Source organism: Prionailurus viverrinus, chromosome D1 (genome assembly GCF_022837055.1).
Source record: "Prionailurus viverrinus isolate Anna chromosome D1, UM_Priviv_1.0, whole genome shotgun sequence".
Classification (NCBI taxonomy): Eukaryota; Metazoa; Chordata; class Mammalia; order Carnivora; family Felidae; genus Prionailurus; species Prionailurus viverrinus.
Window position 1 is genome coordinate 85,929,241 of NC_062570.1, and position 17,572 is coordinate 85,946,812.

General features: G+C 36.5%; 2 protein-coding genes across 4 annotated transcripts in view; one reads left to right on the forward strand and one right to left on the reverse strand.

Annotated features, from left to right (window-relative positions):
- The window catches only part of DCDC1 (doublecortin domain containing 1), a 491,420-nt gene extending 481,186 nt beyond the window's left edge, over positions 1 to 10,234 (reverse strand). The window contains exons 1-3 of one of the 2 annotated variants that reach the window (XM_047878425.1): positions 10,147 to 10,234; positions 5,086 to 5,149; positions 4,723 to 4,799 (exon numbers count right to left, since the gene is read on the reverse strand). In XM_047878425.1, coding sequence (XP_047734381.1) covers positions 4,723 to 4,743 — 21 coding nt within the window. In that variant the 5' untranslated portion in view covers positions 4,744 to 4,799; positions 5,086 to 5,149; positions 10,147 to 10,234. Of the gene's footprint in view, positions 1 to 4,722; positions 4,800 to 5,085; positions 5,153 to 10,146 lie in introns of both variants that reach the window. The other variant, XM_047878424.1, reaches the window with a different exon arrangement.
- A 63-nt stretch (positions 10,235 to 10,297) lies between these two features.
- Positions 10,298 to 17,572, forward strand: part of DNAJC24 (DnaJ heat shock protein family (Hsp40) member C24) — a 54,501-nt gene continuing 47,226 nt past the window's right edge. For both annotated transcript variants that reach the window (XM_047877427.1, XM_047877428.1), the window contains exons 1-2: positions 10,298 to 10,357; positions 11,155 to 11,298. In XM_047877427.1, the coding sequence (XP_047733383.1) occupies positions 11,188 to 11,298 (111 nt within the window). In that variant the 5' untranslated portion in view covers positions 10,298 to 10,357; positions 11,155 to 11,187. The remainder of the gene's footprint in view (positions 10,358 to 11,154; positions 11,299 to 17,572) is intronic.

A 17,572-nucleotide genomic window follows, 5' to 3' on the forward strand; every position in this document is an offset into this window, starting at 1 on the left:
TCCCCCCCCCCCCCCCAAGCTTTTAAACTATGTCCCTCTGCTTCTACTATCTTAAAGTGATGGAAAAATATCCCTGGAGACTGGAAAAGAGAAACATATCATTCTTTAAAATAAGGGGAGAATGATTTTGGTAATTAGCTTAGTTTTACCAGGGAACATGTAATAACAAATTAAACAATCAATTAGTAACACCCAGAAGGGCATGAAATACTGGGAAACAACCAACAGAGTATCTCAAAAGCCAAATATGCCAAACAAACTTAATATCTTTGTTTCTGATAGAATGACAGGTCATATTATCAAGTAAGAAGTGAGTATTACAGTCTATTTCAGTGTTGTAAGCCTTTTTATTTATTCTCCAATCCAGAATAAGCAAAAATGGTTAAGACAAAAAGAATGTAAAAACTGGCTTCATTGCAAAACCAGTGGCTACTGACACATTTCCTCTCTCTTGAGGATCTATTTCAGAACTGTTTTTATTGATGACTAGTCAGGAATCTTGACCTACTTTATGTTTAGCTCCATCACATTAGGTCTCTAAGATGTCTCAAAATTTAAAAGTTTATTTCCTTAGTTTTCTTCCAACTTGTTGACTCCTCTTTTCCCTAAGGATCTTAAATGGCTTGTTGCTTCAACTAAGTGATGCTGCACTGGGATAAGACATAAATCCATTTTAGGTAGAAATTTTCAGAAAGAAAGAGGGAGTGCTTTGTGAATTAAATTAAAAGGATTGTCTGAGACTAGAGAAACTCATAAGTAATGGAATGGTATTTAGTTTTTTTTTTATATATTTTATTTATTTTTGAGAGAGAGAGAGAGAGTGAGCAAGGGAGGGACAGAGAGAGAGGGAGACATAGAATCCAAAGACAGGCTCCAGGCTCAGAGCTGTCAGCACAGCTGACAATGTGGGGCTCAAACCCACGAATTGTGAGATCATGACCTAAGCCAAAGTCGCATACTCAACTGACTGAGGCACCCAGGCGCCCCATGGAATAGTATTTAAATAGAAGTGCGGGGTGCCTGGGTGGCTCAGTCAGTTAAGCATCCAACTTCTGCTCAGGCCACATGGGGCTTTGTGCTGACAGCTCAGAGCTTGTGGGCTGCTTCAAATTCTGTGTCTCCCTCTCTCTCTCTCTCTGCCCCTCTCCTGCTCGAGCTCTGTCTCTCTCCCTCTCTCTCTCTCTTAAAACAAAATTAAATAGAAGTGCTCATAAAAACACTCAAAGCTTAAGTAGTGAAGAATAGCTGTTATTTAGTTAGAAAAGGGAGACCTGTAAAGAAGATCAAGGGTGTGGAGTCAAGAAATGAACACATTTTTCAAGAAGAGACGTCTCTGTGGCATATGACCACCAAGCTAAGCACACAGAGGGTCAGACACATAAATATGGTGAAAAGAGGAGACAGTTGAAAAAGGAAGTAAAAAATTTGGTCTGTATTACAGAATCAGACAAGAGCCAACTGCTATGTTGAACAGAGCTGCCTATTGGACCAGGACAATTGCTGTTCCTCATTATGTAATTAACAGCCCTGTTTTCCCAAATTTTGTTACTATTTAAACATATCTTAGGAAGAAGAAACTTTGGTCCCTGAATTATTTGATCTTAACTATTTTTATAAGTCTAAATACCATGTAAGCAATCATCAGAGATTCTCTCAAGCTAGAGAGGAGAGTGTCCTTTGGACATTATCTGTGCAGGATAAGCAAGAAGGAAACTGGGGGAAACCCCAACCTTTCTCCCTTCCACTCTCCCAAGAAAAAGCAGTCAAATTCTTCTCTTCTATTCTTATCTTACAACATTCTAGAATGTTTCTACATTATGAGAAAGTTTTGCCAAATAAAACTGACTTTATAACTAAAAATACTAAGAGCAGGGGGAATATTTATATTTACCAAGCCAAGACTACAATCAATAATTTATTTATTTTAATAACTGAAGAAAAAATAAAGAAAATAGTCCTGTAGGTCAGGACACATGAAGGCAGTGAACTGGAATAAAAGGATCTCTGGAACTAAGCCAAGAAATTCTGGAGTTCTTTTTTTTTTTTTTTTTTTTTTTTTTTTTAAGTAGGCTTCATGCCCAGGAAGGAGCCCAATGAGAGGCTTGAACTCACAATGCTGAGATCAAGCCCCTGAGCCGAGATCAAGAGTCAGATACTTAATGGACTGAGACACCAGGCGTTCCCATCCTTTTTAATTTTTATTTATTTATTTATTTATTTATTTATTTATTTATTTATTTAATTTATAGAAATTCTGGAGTTCTTATCTTAGGTTTGGGCCAGACCTGGGGTAAATTCTTATATATATATATAAATTAATTCACTTGGGTCAAATGAACCCAAATGTATTTCTAATCATTTCAAATGCTGTAAGCTTGCCAATTCTCCCTGTATTAAAGATTATTATCTAGTTTCTGGACCAGTCTTTGCTCTAAAAGTCCAACGCTGGGAACCAAGTAACAATAGTACTTAAGTCCTGATGACAGGTTTAGCCTCATCTCGGTGAACCCAGACACTAGGGAAACAGCATATACCATGGACTGGGACTGAAGGACTTGTTACAGAGGATCTAGAAAAATCTTCTTTTACATCTGGTTATATTTTCTTATCTTACTTCTTTCACAGTAGTATTTGACTTTAAACTAAGACTAACGTAAGGTCTATATCTAAGTATATCTTGAATATATTTAGAATATATATATTGATATATCTGAATATTGTATATATGTATATCAACAAAATTCACTATCTCATTTTTTTAAAGACTGTATTTTTAAGTAATCTCCTAGCATGGAGCTCAAACTCACAACCCCAAGATTAAGAGTCACATTCTCCAGTGACTGAGCCAGTCAGGCACCCCTACTATCTCATTTTCAAATTAGATGTTATAAATGCTTAATTTAAGTAATGCATGTACATTGTACTATGAAATAATTTTTCCTTTTCTTATACAAAAATAAGAAAAGTGATTTGAGTTACCCCAAATATAAATAAAAACAAAAATTAAGTTAATATTCATAGAGATTAATACTGCAGATCAGGATTTATACTACTAACAAAGACAAAAATCATAGTCTTTCAAATTAATATATCTGACTGTCTTTCCCTAATGCTCCTGCTTCACCTGCAGCACATCAGACAAGGTAATAATTTATGATAATCATATGAAAATATACAATTAATATTCATCACCTCTCATTCCTCATCACTTTAGATGATCAGTAATGCAGAGTGAAAATGCTGTCAGATTTCTAATTGCTTTGTAATGGGCTTGAAACAGGGAAATCATTAAAGGCAAACAATCTGTCATTTGTCTGTTACTTTATCTATCACACAAAAAAACTCATTAAAGAAATTGCTAATGAACTACAAAAGACTATACTCATGGTGCTTCTACAGTAGATTAACAAGTAATACTATGAATTGCTTAAAATATTTTAAAATATGATATTTTGTGGAAATTCATCAGAAAATATTCATCTATTTTCATCAGAAAACATCTACAGTATATTTTTTAAGCCATGTGGCTTCATTATTTTGGCATCTAATCCATCATTACAGAAGAAGTCCCTTTAGCATATAAGATTTGTTTTTCATCATTCTCTAAATAATTAAGCTGAAAGGTTGCAAGAAGAAGCTGAAATGCTAAATGTGTTTATTACCAGTAAACTGACACACATAAAAAAATGTACTATATTAACCTTGATGCTAAGTAAAGAATATATTTTAAAATTTGAATTTTACCCTCATACCTCTACAGATTTTGAACTGTTGAATTTGCAATGTGTCATTCATCTTAATACTATCATTATACAAAAATTGTATTCTACTATTAAAATGAACCATAACATTATTCTTTTTTTAAAATCATATGTTTAAGTAATCTCTAAACCCAGTGTGTGGGGCTTGAACTCACAACCCTAAGATCAAAAGTCATGTGCTCTCCAGACTGAGTCAGCCAGGTACCCCAACCAGAGCATTATTAAACTCTGCATAACATTAATTAATTTGAAATCTTAAAGATATTAACCAATACTGAAATGTTTCATAACATTCCATCAAATAATTTGGGAGGGGAAACAAATCGTTAAAAGACCACACCAAATTTTGTATGTCTTTATCAATGCTGCCCTTATATATGAGATGCTTAGTATCAAAAAATCTCTAATAATGACACTAACCTAGTTTTAAAAACAAAGAGGTATATAAAACAACCTAGTAATGTTTTGTTGGCTATACAGTCCAGTTACATTTTATTTTTGAAAAAAATATGAAAGTAATCATGTTTTTCATTAAATGAAATCATGAATATATTTCCTACAACAAAACATAAGAATATTTGTAATAAAGTCAAACTTTTTGAAAATATGTAGATCTATTCATATCTATTGGAATATATACAGATTTAAAAACCTCAATGCAATGGCATGTTCAGCCAGGTGCCATGGTTGAATATAGGAGTTAATTCCAAGCTAACTTCAAAAGGTTCCATAACACTCTGGAAACATCTTCATTATACTCTCTAATTGACTTAAACAGACTTCATATCAACTGTTTAACACATTTTAACCCACAAATTAACACCCTTTGATCACTCAGATTAACCTTTCTTCTGTGAGTCAAATACATGACAAAAATAAAATAAACTTTAAAAAATCAGTTTTAGAAAACTAAACTGGGGAAGGAAGAATGAATTTTAAAAAGGATATAAATGCACACTACCACATGGTTGGAAGAGATCATCACAAGGTTTCAAATTTCAAGGTAATTGGAAAGTTCACAGATAAGTCAGAGTGGTCCTAAGAACAAAGAGAAAGGCATAAAGAAGTGAGTGAGGGGAATAAGTTGGTATTTATTATGATTATTAAAGAGAAACAGAAGATGGATTACAGACGATATCTTTAATAGGTTCATGGAAAGATTAAAACATCAGATGTGAAGAGGTAGCAAGACATGAACAAAAATTCCAGGTAAGATAAAGACCTCTAAAAGGGCTCGAACAAGGGTGAAAGAACACTGACACAAATGAAGTTAAACAAACAAGAAAAACACAGCAACAGGTGTGGTGTCAGCAAAAGTATTTACCTCTTTGTCTCTCCAGCTTAGTGGATTGCCTTGCTCCACCTCAATGAATGTTCACTGATGATTACTGCTGAAAAGACAAAAGAGAGAATAAATCAAGTGAAGACAACCAGTGATGGGAAAAAATGCAAAAATGAAAAACCATTTCTGAAAGATGAGGTACAATTGTTCAATAGGGCTGATTCTCAATACTGTCTAAAGCATTATGATAACATGCCAAAAAAAGAAAAAAAGTTTCTATAATTCTAACCATTCATCTCTCCCTCCATCTAAACTTAATACTTAAATATTTGAAACTTACTACTTCCATGCATCTTCCTGGATTAGCCTCATTTTGAGTCAAGGATTTCAATCATTCATTTCAATCATTCAATAATCTGCCTTATTCTATTCACATTAACTATAAGTTAGTAACTGTCACAGCACCCGTATTTCCTCTGGCATAATACTTCTTCAGTTATTTCAGTTGCTTCTTTAATTGTCTGTTTACCCAGATAAACTCTAAGCTTTTATAAGGGCTACAGCCAACTGTCTTGTGTCTCTTGTAACAAAGTGTGGGACACATAGTAGATACTCGATAAGTGGTTTGTTGATTGAATGAATAAGTGAATGAAGGCTCTATATGTACTACGTGTATGTGTATATGTGTGTGTTTATCTCATCACTAGCTAGTTCTTGATGGTTTTCTATCTTCCCAATAGATTTTAAGTTGTTGTAGGGATAATCATCTAATTTCAGAACATAACCATAATAGTTTGTGGTACTTAAAAATAAATGCAGCTTAGTTCACTGATATTAAAATCTTAAAAACTCAGAGATAAATAAGACCAAGAAAATTAAAGAAGAGTTGGTGATGAAACCAGTAGAAAGAGCCAAGTAAATATAATCCTAGGATAAAAATAGCAGAAATACACTGTATATAGTGCAAATATTATTCATCAATAAGAAGCACAATTTACTAACAGGATCTCAAAGTGAGAATTTATTAATGTGTGGTAGACATTAGTTAATGGGCAGATAAGTATTAAAGTGATGAATTGAATAAGAATGTGGTTTTTTACCACCACTACAACCAAGGGTCTTAAAGCCTTGCTATATCTATATAACTATACTTACATCTACATCTATATCTACATTTAATTCTAGATATAGTACTTGATCAATCATCTTGAAGTTAAATATTTAACATATGCCTACGTCGCTTGTGTTAGATGCTGATGACACAGGAATTAAGAGGTTTTTGCCCTCTTTTGCCCTTTTTGCTTTTAATTGATCTACAAACTATAGTTCAACAAACATTTTGGTTTGGCATCATTTTTCCAACTCAATAGTTTGCAGCTTTCATTTGCTCTGTTTGAAAATTCCTAAAATACAGCTATGAATTCTTAATGTTCTAATATCCAAAACTGAGCAACAAATATTTCACTATTAATAATAATAACAACAAAAGCTAACCTTTCCTGTGTACTTACTACTCTTAGGCACTATTTTCTCACTGAATCCTCACAACAGACATAGAGGGAGATACTATTATTAATCCTATTTTACAGAGAAAGAAACCAAGGCATAGAGATTAATTAACTTAAAATGTTCACATAACCAGTAAGAGACAGAGCCTGGGTTCAAACCTATGCAGTCTAACACCAGACTTCATGCTCTTAACCATTGTGCTAACACAGTTTATATTTCTGCTATGTTAGTTTTACATAAAATGGATAAGTTACTGGGATGCCTGGCTGGCTTAGTTGGTAGAACATGTGGCTCTAGATCTCAGGGTCATGAGTTAGAGTCCCATGTTGGGTGTGGAGCCTATTTAAAAAAAATTGGATAAATTACCTTCTTAAAATAAGATAGTGAGAAACAAAACTATTATAAATACACATCGACTTCAGACAAGTGGCAAGATAGTTGATGCTTAGTTTCTTTAAGAGGTGTCCCTGCCCTACAGACCTCATGGAATTAGGGAATCAGAACACACATCCAAAATGTATAATAGTACCCTGTGAGATAGGATGAGTGCAAATGAGGAGTACACACAGGACTTGCTATGAAAGTTGAGAGGAGGAACTAATTTCTAAGGATTGGACCATCATAAAAGGCTTGATGGAAGAGATGGGTCTTAAAGGAGGGATAAAATTGATGGGTGGAAACAAAGAGGAAAGATGGTATAAGCAAGGAGAACCACCTGAACGAAATTATGGATGAAGTACCAAGAAAAGATCCCATTGTTCAACATTTCATGTAGGAGGTTAATAGGTGATGAGGCTAGAAAACTATGGATCATATTGGGGTGGTAAGTAAATACCAGGTTAAGGAGTTAGGACTTTATCTTCCATTTTATTTATTTACTTATTTTTTAAAGTAAGCTTTACACCCAACGTGGGGCTTAAACTCAACGACCCTGAGATCAAGAGTCACATGCTCTATTGATTGAGCCAGTCAGGCACCCCAAGACTTTATTCTCTAGACCTGGCTTGTTCAAAACAGCAGTCACTAGTTATATGTAGCTATTTAGCACCTGAGATGTGGCAAGTCCAAATTGAGAATAAGCAATACAGGTAAGATACACAGCAGCTTTTGAAAACTTAGCATGAAAAAGCAATGTAAAATACCATTAATAATACATTGATTACATTTTGAAATGATCATACTCCAAATATATTAGGTTAAATAAAATATATTATTAAAAATCATTTCACCTCGTTTTATTTTCCTAATGTGGCTACTGAGAAATTTAAAATTATATATGTGGCTTGCATCTGTGGCTTACATCATATTTCTATTGGGCAATAATGCTCTAGAAAAATAAAAATAAAGAAAAATGAGCAGGGATTCATGCAAAAAGTGTTTTAAAAGCTTATTCTGTAATAATAAATTCAGACTGTAAGACAACTGATCTGGCTTCCAATAAGCCAATGGCAGGAAAAGGAAAAAATACCTAGATAGCAATGAAGTGGGACTGCTATAGCTAAGATACTTAAGAGACAGAATGTTGAAAACAATGTATAGATTTTGTTTGGATCATGATTCAAGCAAACTAACCATAAAAAGTCATTTCTGAGACAACTAAGGAAATGTAAATAGAGACTAGATATTGGATGCCATCAATGAGTTATTGATCATTTCAGTGGAATGACTTTATGGAGATGAAAGAAAAAGTTGCAAACTAAAGTATGCTTTAGTGATGTGAGCTAGAGTATGTCGAGATGAAATGACAGAAGACTTGGGAATTGCTAGGAGAAAAATGCATATTTCTTACTATCTAAAACCTACCTACCTACATACATACATACACACACAGAGCACACACACACACACACACACACACACACACACACAAATATAAAAGAGTAACTTGAGAAAATGGAGGTACTGTGATCAGACTTTTCAGAATTTGGCTTAAAAAAAGGGAATAAAAGAGACAACACAATACCCTAGGGGATCATAAATCAAAGTTGCATGCTCTTGCTGTAAAAATTGGAGGATCTAAGCATAACTATCTATATGAGGAAGCACTAAGCAGTGGAAAGGGGGGTGTTTGGGGGCTAAAATTTCAACGGTGTGTCAAGAAAGGTATTCAGAACAACACAGTTCATTCATATAAGGTATTTCCTTAGAGCCACACAGAAGGTATGTTGGAACCAGGACTAAAATCAAATCCTCTAACTTGGCATAATGTTCTGTCTCTAATTTTAAACATGACAAAATCCTATGGAGAACCCAGTCTATACTTTTCACTCTGGATTTTCTCACTTCCTTGTGTCATTCAATTATTCTTTATACCATCATTAAATAATTTGGCCATATTAAAATATTTTACTTAATGTACTTAGGTTTATCTTGATTGCTTCTTCAACTGAGATTTGGTAGAAGAAAGACAAAAAAGAAGAAGAAAAGCAAATTTAAGCAGTAACAACAACAGAACCAACTTAACATCTCCAAGTGAAATTTAAATCATGTTGACAAAACACAAGATGCAGTTTCACCTCTGGGTACAATGCAAGAAGAGAGGTCAGTGTAAGGTGAGCAGTATAGAGATACTAAATGGGAAGAACAGAAGGCAAAGCAGAATGAAGAAGGGAAAACTAACCAAAAAAACCTAACAGTAGCCTTTTGGAGTGCCCAACAACTGCCTCAAAGTGGAGTGGTTCATTCTGCTTTTTCTGTAATCTTGAAAGATAGCCTGGCTTCCCTGGTAATATGCTGACTTCCTGAGTGTCCTGTTCTGCTGCTATACAATTAGCTATTTGGCCTTGATGCTTGGTTTGTTTCCTCATCTACAAAATGGGATTTTAACACCTGCCTTATTAGCCTCACTGGGTTGAAGTGAAAGTGAAGCGAGATAGTAAATGTGAACAGATTTTTAAAAGTTACCAGTTGCTAAGATCTACAAGAAATAATTGGGTTGAAAATCTTTTCCAGGGTGGGGGCCTGGGTGGCTGAGTTAGTTGAGCGTTGGACTCTTGATTTTGGCTTAGGGTCCTGGGATCCATTCCCCCACCCCGACCCCTCCACTGGCTGGGACTGACCATGGAGTCTGCTTGAGATTCTCTCTCTCTTTCTCTCTCTCTCTCTCTCTCTCTCTCTGTCCTTCTCCCCCATCTCCGTCGCGCGCTCTCTCAAATTAAAAAAAAAAAAAAAAAAAAAAAAAAACCTTTTCCAGAAAAAAACTATTCAAACTGAAAAGAAAAACTTCAATCGTCATAGGTTTTCTCTTAATTTTAGAATAAGAACATTCTTTTTTTTTTCTTTTTTTTTTTTAGAATAAGAACATTCTAAGGCAAGTGTAGCGACAAGGAAGGAATTAGATCTCATCTTTCACATCCCCCTACTCCACCATTCCTCCCCCCCCTCCCCCCGCCACCCGCCGAAGAACCATCACCAACCACAAAAGGATTGGGAGCAGCGCTGGGCAGGGTAAGCGGAGGGAGCTTTGGGGAAGGCGGGGGAAGCCCGGGTGTGAAGTACTCTTGGGGGAGAGGAGAAACGCTACAGTCGCAGACCTGGGACAAAAGGGAGTTAGAAAGAAGAGAAAGACACCTCTTTTCACAACACGACACTTACTGCTGGTAAACTCCTTGGAAGCAGAGACTGGTTACCATAGCGACCGCGTCCAGGAGGGCGGAGCGCCTCTTGCTTATGGTGTCTCGGCCATAAGAGCTCGACTAGAAACGTAGTCACGTCAGAGCAATGACTTCCGGCGGAAGGAGAAGCCGGTTCCGGGTTTTGGCAGGCTGCAGGCGAGGAGTGGGTACGAAGTACTGTAAGAAGTTTGGTAAGTTTGATACTGAGTAAAGGCAGCGGAGGGTATCCGCCTAAGGCTGGGTGGTACAGCCGCAGTGAGTACAGTGGATTCCCAAGTCTCAATTTTGAGGAGCTCCCCACCCCCACAGTTACCGGCTGTGGGAAGAGGTTGCCTGATTTCTGGGGCTCCCGGCGAGGTCTGTTCTGTAGTCTAGAGGGCTGGGGTGTCCTCCTGTGAGCACTTTCAGTTCTTTGTGAGCGCCAGAAACCGAGGGACTCTTGCTGTCTACCTGCCGCCCATGCTGACCGGCCCTATCCCATATTACTCTATTGAGGTAATGTGGAAGAAATGTGAACACTAAGAAATGAAAACGCTAGGAGGGAATGCTCCCAAATTCATTTTAATTCTTTGCTGTTTTGTTTTGCTTTCAACATTTTTTAAATTTGTCAGCATTTATTAAATTTCTCTAGTGTGTTTAGTGAGGACTTCTTGTGTGCCGCCTTTACCATAAGACTAGCACAAATACCTTCTTAGAGGTCATCACCGCTCGGGTTCATTTTCGGATTCTTTTTTCTTAATGCTATTATATATTCATTGATTTAAGATATAAGTGTATATCATGAAACCTGTAACACATGTTCCATCCTTGTCTGTATACTTACACGTGAGATTCTTGGGGCGTTTTGAATGAAAATGAAAATATATGCTTCATGAGGATTGTATTGTAATCATGATTTACTCAACTAAATATTAAAGAACTTAGAAACGTACTTGCGTATTTCTTCGATCCTGCAAACTAATGAATCGTCATCAATATTTTTATTAAGCCTATCCGAGAAGGCCCACTTCTTGTTCAGTGGATGATGGCATTTGAGCAGATACCAAAGAAGGATTGGTACAGCATTCTGGGGGCAGACCCATCTGCAAGTATGTCAGACCTAAAACAAAAGTATCAAAAACTCATATTACTGGTAAGTCTTTGCTTGCAGATTTAAATCATGGGGGTGGGGGGAAACAGTTTTTTCTTAAGTGATGGGAAATTTAGGTTTCCCTAAAATGAATATATGATATCAAAGCAGGAGAAGTAAGGTATTAATTTGATCAGTTGAAAGTGTCAGTAAAAATTTTTTTTTTTTTTATTTGAAATGGGAAAACATGGTTTGGAGCAAGAAATCTGAGTCATGCAGGTTGATTTGGAATCCTGATTCTACCACTAACTGTGGGAACTTGGGACAAGTTACTTTCCCCCTGTATGTGCCTCAGAGAGGATTAAATGAAATAGTCCATGTAAAGTGCTTAGAATAAGCAATGTTAGCATCCAGTAGCCACTAGCTACATGTGTCTATTGAGCATTTGAAATGTGGCTAGTCCAAAATGAAATTTACTATAAATGTATAATACAGAGCGGATTTTGAAGACTTAGTACAAAAAGAGAATATAGGCTCAGTCAGTTAAGCGGCCGACTTCAGCTCAGGTCATGATCTCGCGGTCCGTGAGTTCGAGCCGGGGGTCGGGCTCTGTGCTGACAGCTCAGAGCCTGGAGACTGTTTCAGATTCTGTGTCTCCCTCTCACTGACCCTCCCCCATTCATGCTTTGTCTCTCTCTGTCTCAAAAATAAATAAACGTTAAAAAAAAAAAAAAGAATATAAAATAATCTAAACTTTATGTTGATTACATATTGAGGTGATAAAAATTTGGGTATATTGGCTATTTTGCATATTTTGTACATAATGTATGCATACATTTGCATATAGTATAATAAAATATAAAATTAATTTAATCTGATTTTTGCTTTGATATTGCATATGTGGCTTGCATTTATAGTTTGTATTGTGTTTTTATTGAATAGTGCCCATTTATACACTGTTTTTCACACAACTCCATTCTTTTGTGAAATGAGTTGTATTTGTAAGTATATAGTATCTTTCTTAACTGTTATTTTAATTTTTTTCAACCTATATTGTGAAGTTTCTTAAGCCAATGTCAGTAACTCTATAATGGTCTCCAGTTAACTTAGTTTACAAAAGGGATAGAGCATCATTACTTATGTAGCATTAGTTGTTCCTATAGTTTTTGTCAAATAGATCTGAGATTTTGCCAAAACTGTTTGCATTTATTGTGAGAGACAGTAGCCATTTTACTGTCAAGAATGTATTACTATCCCTTCTTTAGGTAGTAAGCTGACTAAATGATACTAAGATTTCTTTTGTCTCAGAATTTTCAAGATTTCTTTCGTTAAAGTCAAGTAGACTTGATTGAAAAATTTTTCCTCATACTGAATCATCCTTTTCCCTCATTTCAGTGAGAGTCGAGGCTAGAAAAGTAGACTGGGTCTAGATCATGCAGGCCTTTTAGTCCATGTTGACCTTTAATATGGCAATGAGAAGCCGTTTGCTCTTCATATACTAGCACTTGTCAAACACCAAAATGAGTGAGTCATTTTCCATACCCTCTCTTATCCTATTGGAGAGTTCCAGTTGCTCTAGATCTTCACCAACATTTGATGCTATTTGTCTCTTTCATTTCATCGATTGAGGGTTTCTCAAATTTGCTGCCATTGACATTTAGGGCAGGATAATTCTTTGTTATGTGGGGCTGCCCTGTGCAGTGTAGGATGATGAGCAGCATTCTAGATGCCAGTAACAACTAAAAATGTCTCCTGGGGGTCAAGATGGCCAACCTCCCCATTCCATTGAGAACTACCACCCAATTCTGTGTTTATAGTGATCTCTCATTGTGGTTTTGTTTTGTATTTCTCTGATGACTAATGATTGTAAGCATTTTTAAATGTTATTATTAGCCATTTGTATAATTATCTTTTCTGAAGTGTCTTTTTTAAAAATCAAGTGTTTTCTTGGGGCGCCTGGGTGGCTCAGTTGGTTAAGCGTCTGACTTTGGCTCAGGTCATGATCTCATGGTTTGGAGGGTTTTCTCTCAGTTCTCCAGTCCTGTTCTCCAACTTTAGTAGGCCACTTGTACCAGTGCCTCATAGATGAATGACTCTTGGCTGTCCTGTCCTATCTCTGTTCTTTCTTGTGAATACTTGGTAAAGGCCTATGGAATAGAATTGGTGGGCAGGTACAGTCTCTGTACATTTGGGGCCCGTCCATAGGTCATGCCAGTCTGGAGTTGGCCCTTAAAAATGATTAAAAGTTTGTTTTCTTTTTTTTTTTTTTAAGTTTATTTATTTATTTATTTATTTATTTATTTATTTATTTATTTATTTATTTTTTAAGAGAGACAGCATGAATTGGGGAGGGGGAGAGAGAGAGGGAGAGAGAAATCCCAAGCAGGCTCCATGCTGTCAGCCCGATGTGGAGCTCGAATTCATGAACCATGAGATCATGACCTGAGGTGAAACCAAGAGGTGGACGCTTAACAGACTGAGCCACCCAGGCACTCCTAATTTGTTTTCTTTTTATCTACATCTGTGATGGCTTCCTGCTCCTGCTGCTATGCCAAAGATAAAGCCAGTAATGGGTTTCTTCTCTTCTGGGGAGGACCTTTTCATTTTGAATTTGGATTCATTGGGTTTCTTTGAGTCCTCAGCTCCTTATTTAAGAAAACAAAAGAAAACAAACAACTATGAGTTTGTAGGATATCTGGCCTGTTCTCCTGGATTATTCCTATCTGCATTAAAATGTACCATCGTTTTTCCCATCTTTGGAAAAAAAAAAAAATCCAGCCTTTCTTTCAACCCATTTCTGCCACTTGTTACCCCAACTCTTCTATGGTTCTTCTTTTAAAAAAAAAAAAAAATGTTTATTTATTTATTTTGAGGTGGGGGAGTGGCAGAGGAAGAGGGAGAGAGAATTCCAAGCAGGGTCTGTATTATCAGCACAGAGCCTGATGTGGGTCTCTATCTCACAAACCATGAGTTCATGACCTGAGCTGAAATCAAGAGTCGGATGTTTAACCAACTCTGCCATCCAGGCACCCCTCTGTATTCTTTGTAGCAAAAAACATTTCAAAATGTTATCTCTATTTCCTTTCTCCAATTTTCCTCTTCCCAACTCTTGTAAACCTACTCCAGTGAGGCTTTGCTCCCACCACTACACTGAAACTGCTCTTATCAAGATTGCCAGTGATATCTGTAATGGGAAAAAACACAGTCCTCCTGTGTTTTTCCTTTACTCACACATAATTCTTCTGTCACCAGATGTGTGGATTTTCAACACATCAAGCAATTTTCTGCAACACAGTTGGATGTCCTATAATTCACTTCAATTCTGACATTCCCTGGAGATAACGTCAGATCCCACAAAGTTAAGGGCTCACTCCCACAACACTGCCCCCACTTGAGATGCCAGTCACAAGTCCCAGGTTGTCACCTATACTTCTGACCGACCAGCTATAGATTAGGGTTCCCTGACCCCCTCCTTGAGTTTGATAATTTGCTAGAAAGGCTCACAGAACTCAGGGAAATCATCACATTTATCAGTTCATTATATAATAAAGGTTATGGTAAAGGATACAGATGAATAGCCAGATGAAGAGATACAGAATACAGGAGCTTCTGTCACTGTGAAGCTGGGGTATGCTACCCTCCTGGCATGTAGATGTATGTGTTCACCAACTCAGATACTTTCTGAATCCTGTACTGTTGGGAATTTCGTGTAGGCTTCATCATGTTGGCATGATTGATTACTAACTCCATTTCCATCTCCTCTTCCTTCTCTGGAGAATGAGGGATGGGCCTGAAAATTCCAAGCTTCCAATTATGGCTTAGACTTTCTGGTGATCAGCCCCCATCCAGGAGCCCACCGAGAGTCACCCCATTAGAAAAAAAGACACTTCAGTCACCCAGGAGATTCCAAGGGTTTTAGGAATTCTGCGCCAGAAACTGGAGGCAGAGACATGTGGATATTTTTTTCTATTACTTCACAATATCCATGTTGCTATAACCAATGGTTAATACTTAGTCTTCATTTTGATTTATTAGTAAGATGACCATTTATCCTACTTTTCCCATAGTAGAGGTGGTTTGTGCCTTTTGTCCTAGCATAATTAATAACTGCCTTTTTCAGTTTTTTGAGGTGTCAGCGTTTAAATTTAAATTTATTTTGAAGAGGTTTTTTGTAGTTATGTACAACTGTGTAAATTATCACCACGGTTAAGATATGGAACATTTTCATAATGCTAAAAAGTTTCTTTGTGCCTTTTGATCCCCTGATGCCTACAACTTTAACCAGCTGGACCAGTGATTCTGGTGCACAGGTGTACGTGGGCCCACTGTACTATGTTATGGTACCTGCAAATGTGAGAAACTAAAGTCCTGGAGAAGGAGGGTCAAAGTGAGCAAAGGGGGAAAAAAAAAAAAGACACTTAAAAGGAAGAATGATTGGCCCAACTGTCTCCCGATAAGCTTTGCTGTATTGGCTCCTTGTGGAGAGATGGAGTTTGGAGGAGAGGACTTTCCAGACCAAACTCAATTAAAGAAAAACCAAAATTTTTTCTCCTAACTTGGTTTCTTCCTAAGCCAAATAGAGCTGAAGAATTCTGAACAAAGTTGGTATGGATGTGTAAATTGCTTTGGGATGAAGAGGTATGTCTGTTAGGTACTGATGGTAAGCTATGGAAGAAGCCTTGGAAAGGGGGTAAGACACTGTTTCTGGGCATTCCAAAGATGAGACCTCTTCTTCCAGGCAGACACCACTTTGCTAAGTAATACATTTAAATTGTCAACCCTGCTTAGATAACAGCAGCATTTGACACAGTTTATCACATATTCTTCTTTGTTATATTTTCATTTGTCTTCTAGGACATGATATTTTCCTAATTTACCTCTTACTAAATTATCTCTGGAAAGTAGTAGGTACTCAAATTTTGTTCAATGAGTGAATTGTATGAATGTAATCATCTTTATATTTTAATTCCTCTATTGATGACTTCAAATTTGTATTTTTATTTCTAACAACTCTGCCTATTTTCTGAATTTTCTTTTTGATGTGTGTGTGACTTCCTGATATTGTTTTAGGAATAAAATATTTAGGTTAATAAAGTTTTTTTTTAAGTTTTCTTCTTTTTCTTTGGGTTCTTTTTATTTTATTTTATTTTTTTATTTATACATTTGTTTTTGTTTATTTTTGAGAGAGAGAGAGAGAGACAGAGCATGAGCCGGGGAGGGGCAGAGAGAAGATGGAGACAGAATCCCAAGTAGGTTCCAGGCTCTGAGCTGTCAGCACAGAGCCCTAGGCAGGCCTCAAACTCATGGACCGTGAGATCATGACCTGAGCTGAAGTGAGAGTTTTACTTCTTCCTTACCAATTTGGATGCCTTTTGTCTCTTTATGTTGTCTAATTGCTGTGGCTAGGACTTCCAGTACTATATTGTATAAAAGTGGTGAGAGCAGACATCTTTTTTTCCTGGCCTTAGGGGGAAAGCTCTCAGTTTTTCACCATTAAGTACGATGCTGGTTGTGGGTTTTTCATGTAAGGCCTTTATTATGTTGAGGTATGTTCCCTCTAGATCTACATTGCAGAGGGCTTTTATGATGAAGAAAATTCAAGACAATGCAAAGATAGGGAAACACATTCCATGTTGACAGGCTGGAAGAATAAATATTGTTAAAATGTCTATACTATCCAAAGCAATCTACACATTTAATGCAATCCCTATCAAAATACCAACAGCATTTTTTTTCTCAGAACTAGAACAAACATTCCTAAAATTTGTATGGAACCACAAAAGACCTCAAATAGCCAAAGCAAACTTGAAAAAGAAAAACAAAACTGGAGGTATCACAATTCCAGATTTCAAGTTATATTACAAAGCAGTCATAATTAAAACAGTCTATGGTACTGGCATAAAAATAGAGATCAATGGAAGAGAACAAAAAACCCAGACATAAACCTACAATTTATATGGCCAATTAATCTTCAATAAAGGATGAATGAATATACAATGGGAAAAAGAGTCTCTCCAACAAATGTTGTTGGGAAAACTGGACAGCCACGTGCAAAAGTATGAAACTGGACCACTTTCTTTCACCATACACAAAAATAAACTCAAAATAGATTAAAGACCTAAATGTGAGACCTGAAACCATAGAGATCCATGAAGAGAGCACAGGCAGTAATTGCTCTGACATCAGCTATAGCAGCATTTTTCTAGATATGTCTCCTAAGGGAAGGGAAATAAAACCAAAGATAAACTATTGGGACTACATCAAAATAAAAAGCTTCTGCACAGTGAAGGAAATAATCAGTAAAACTAAAAGGCAACCTACCGACGGGAGAAGATAT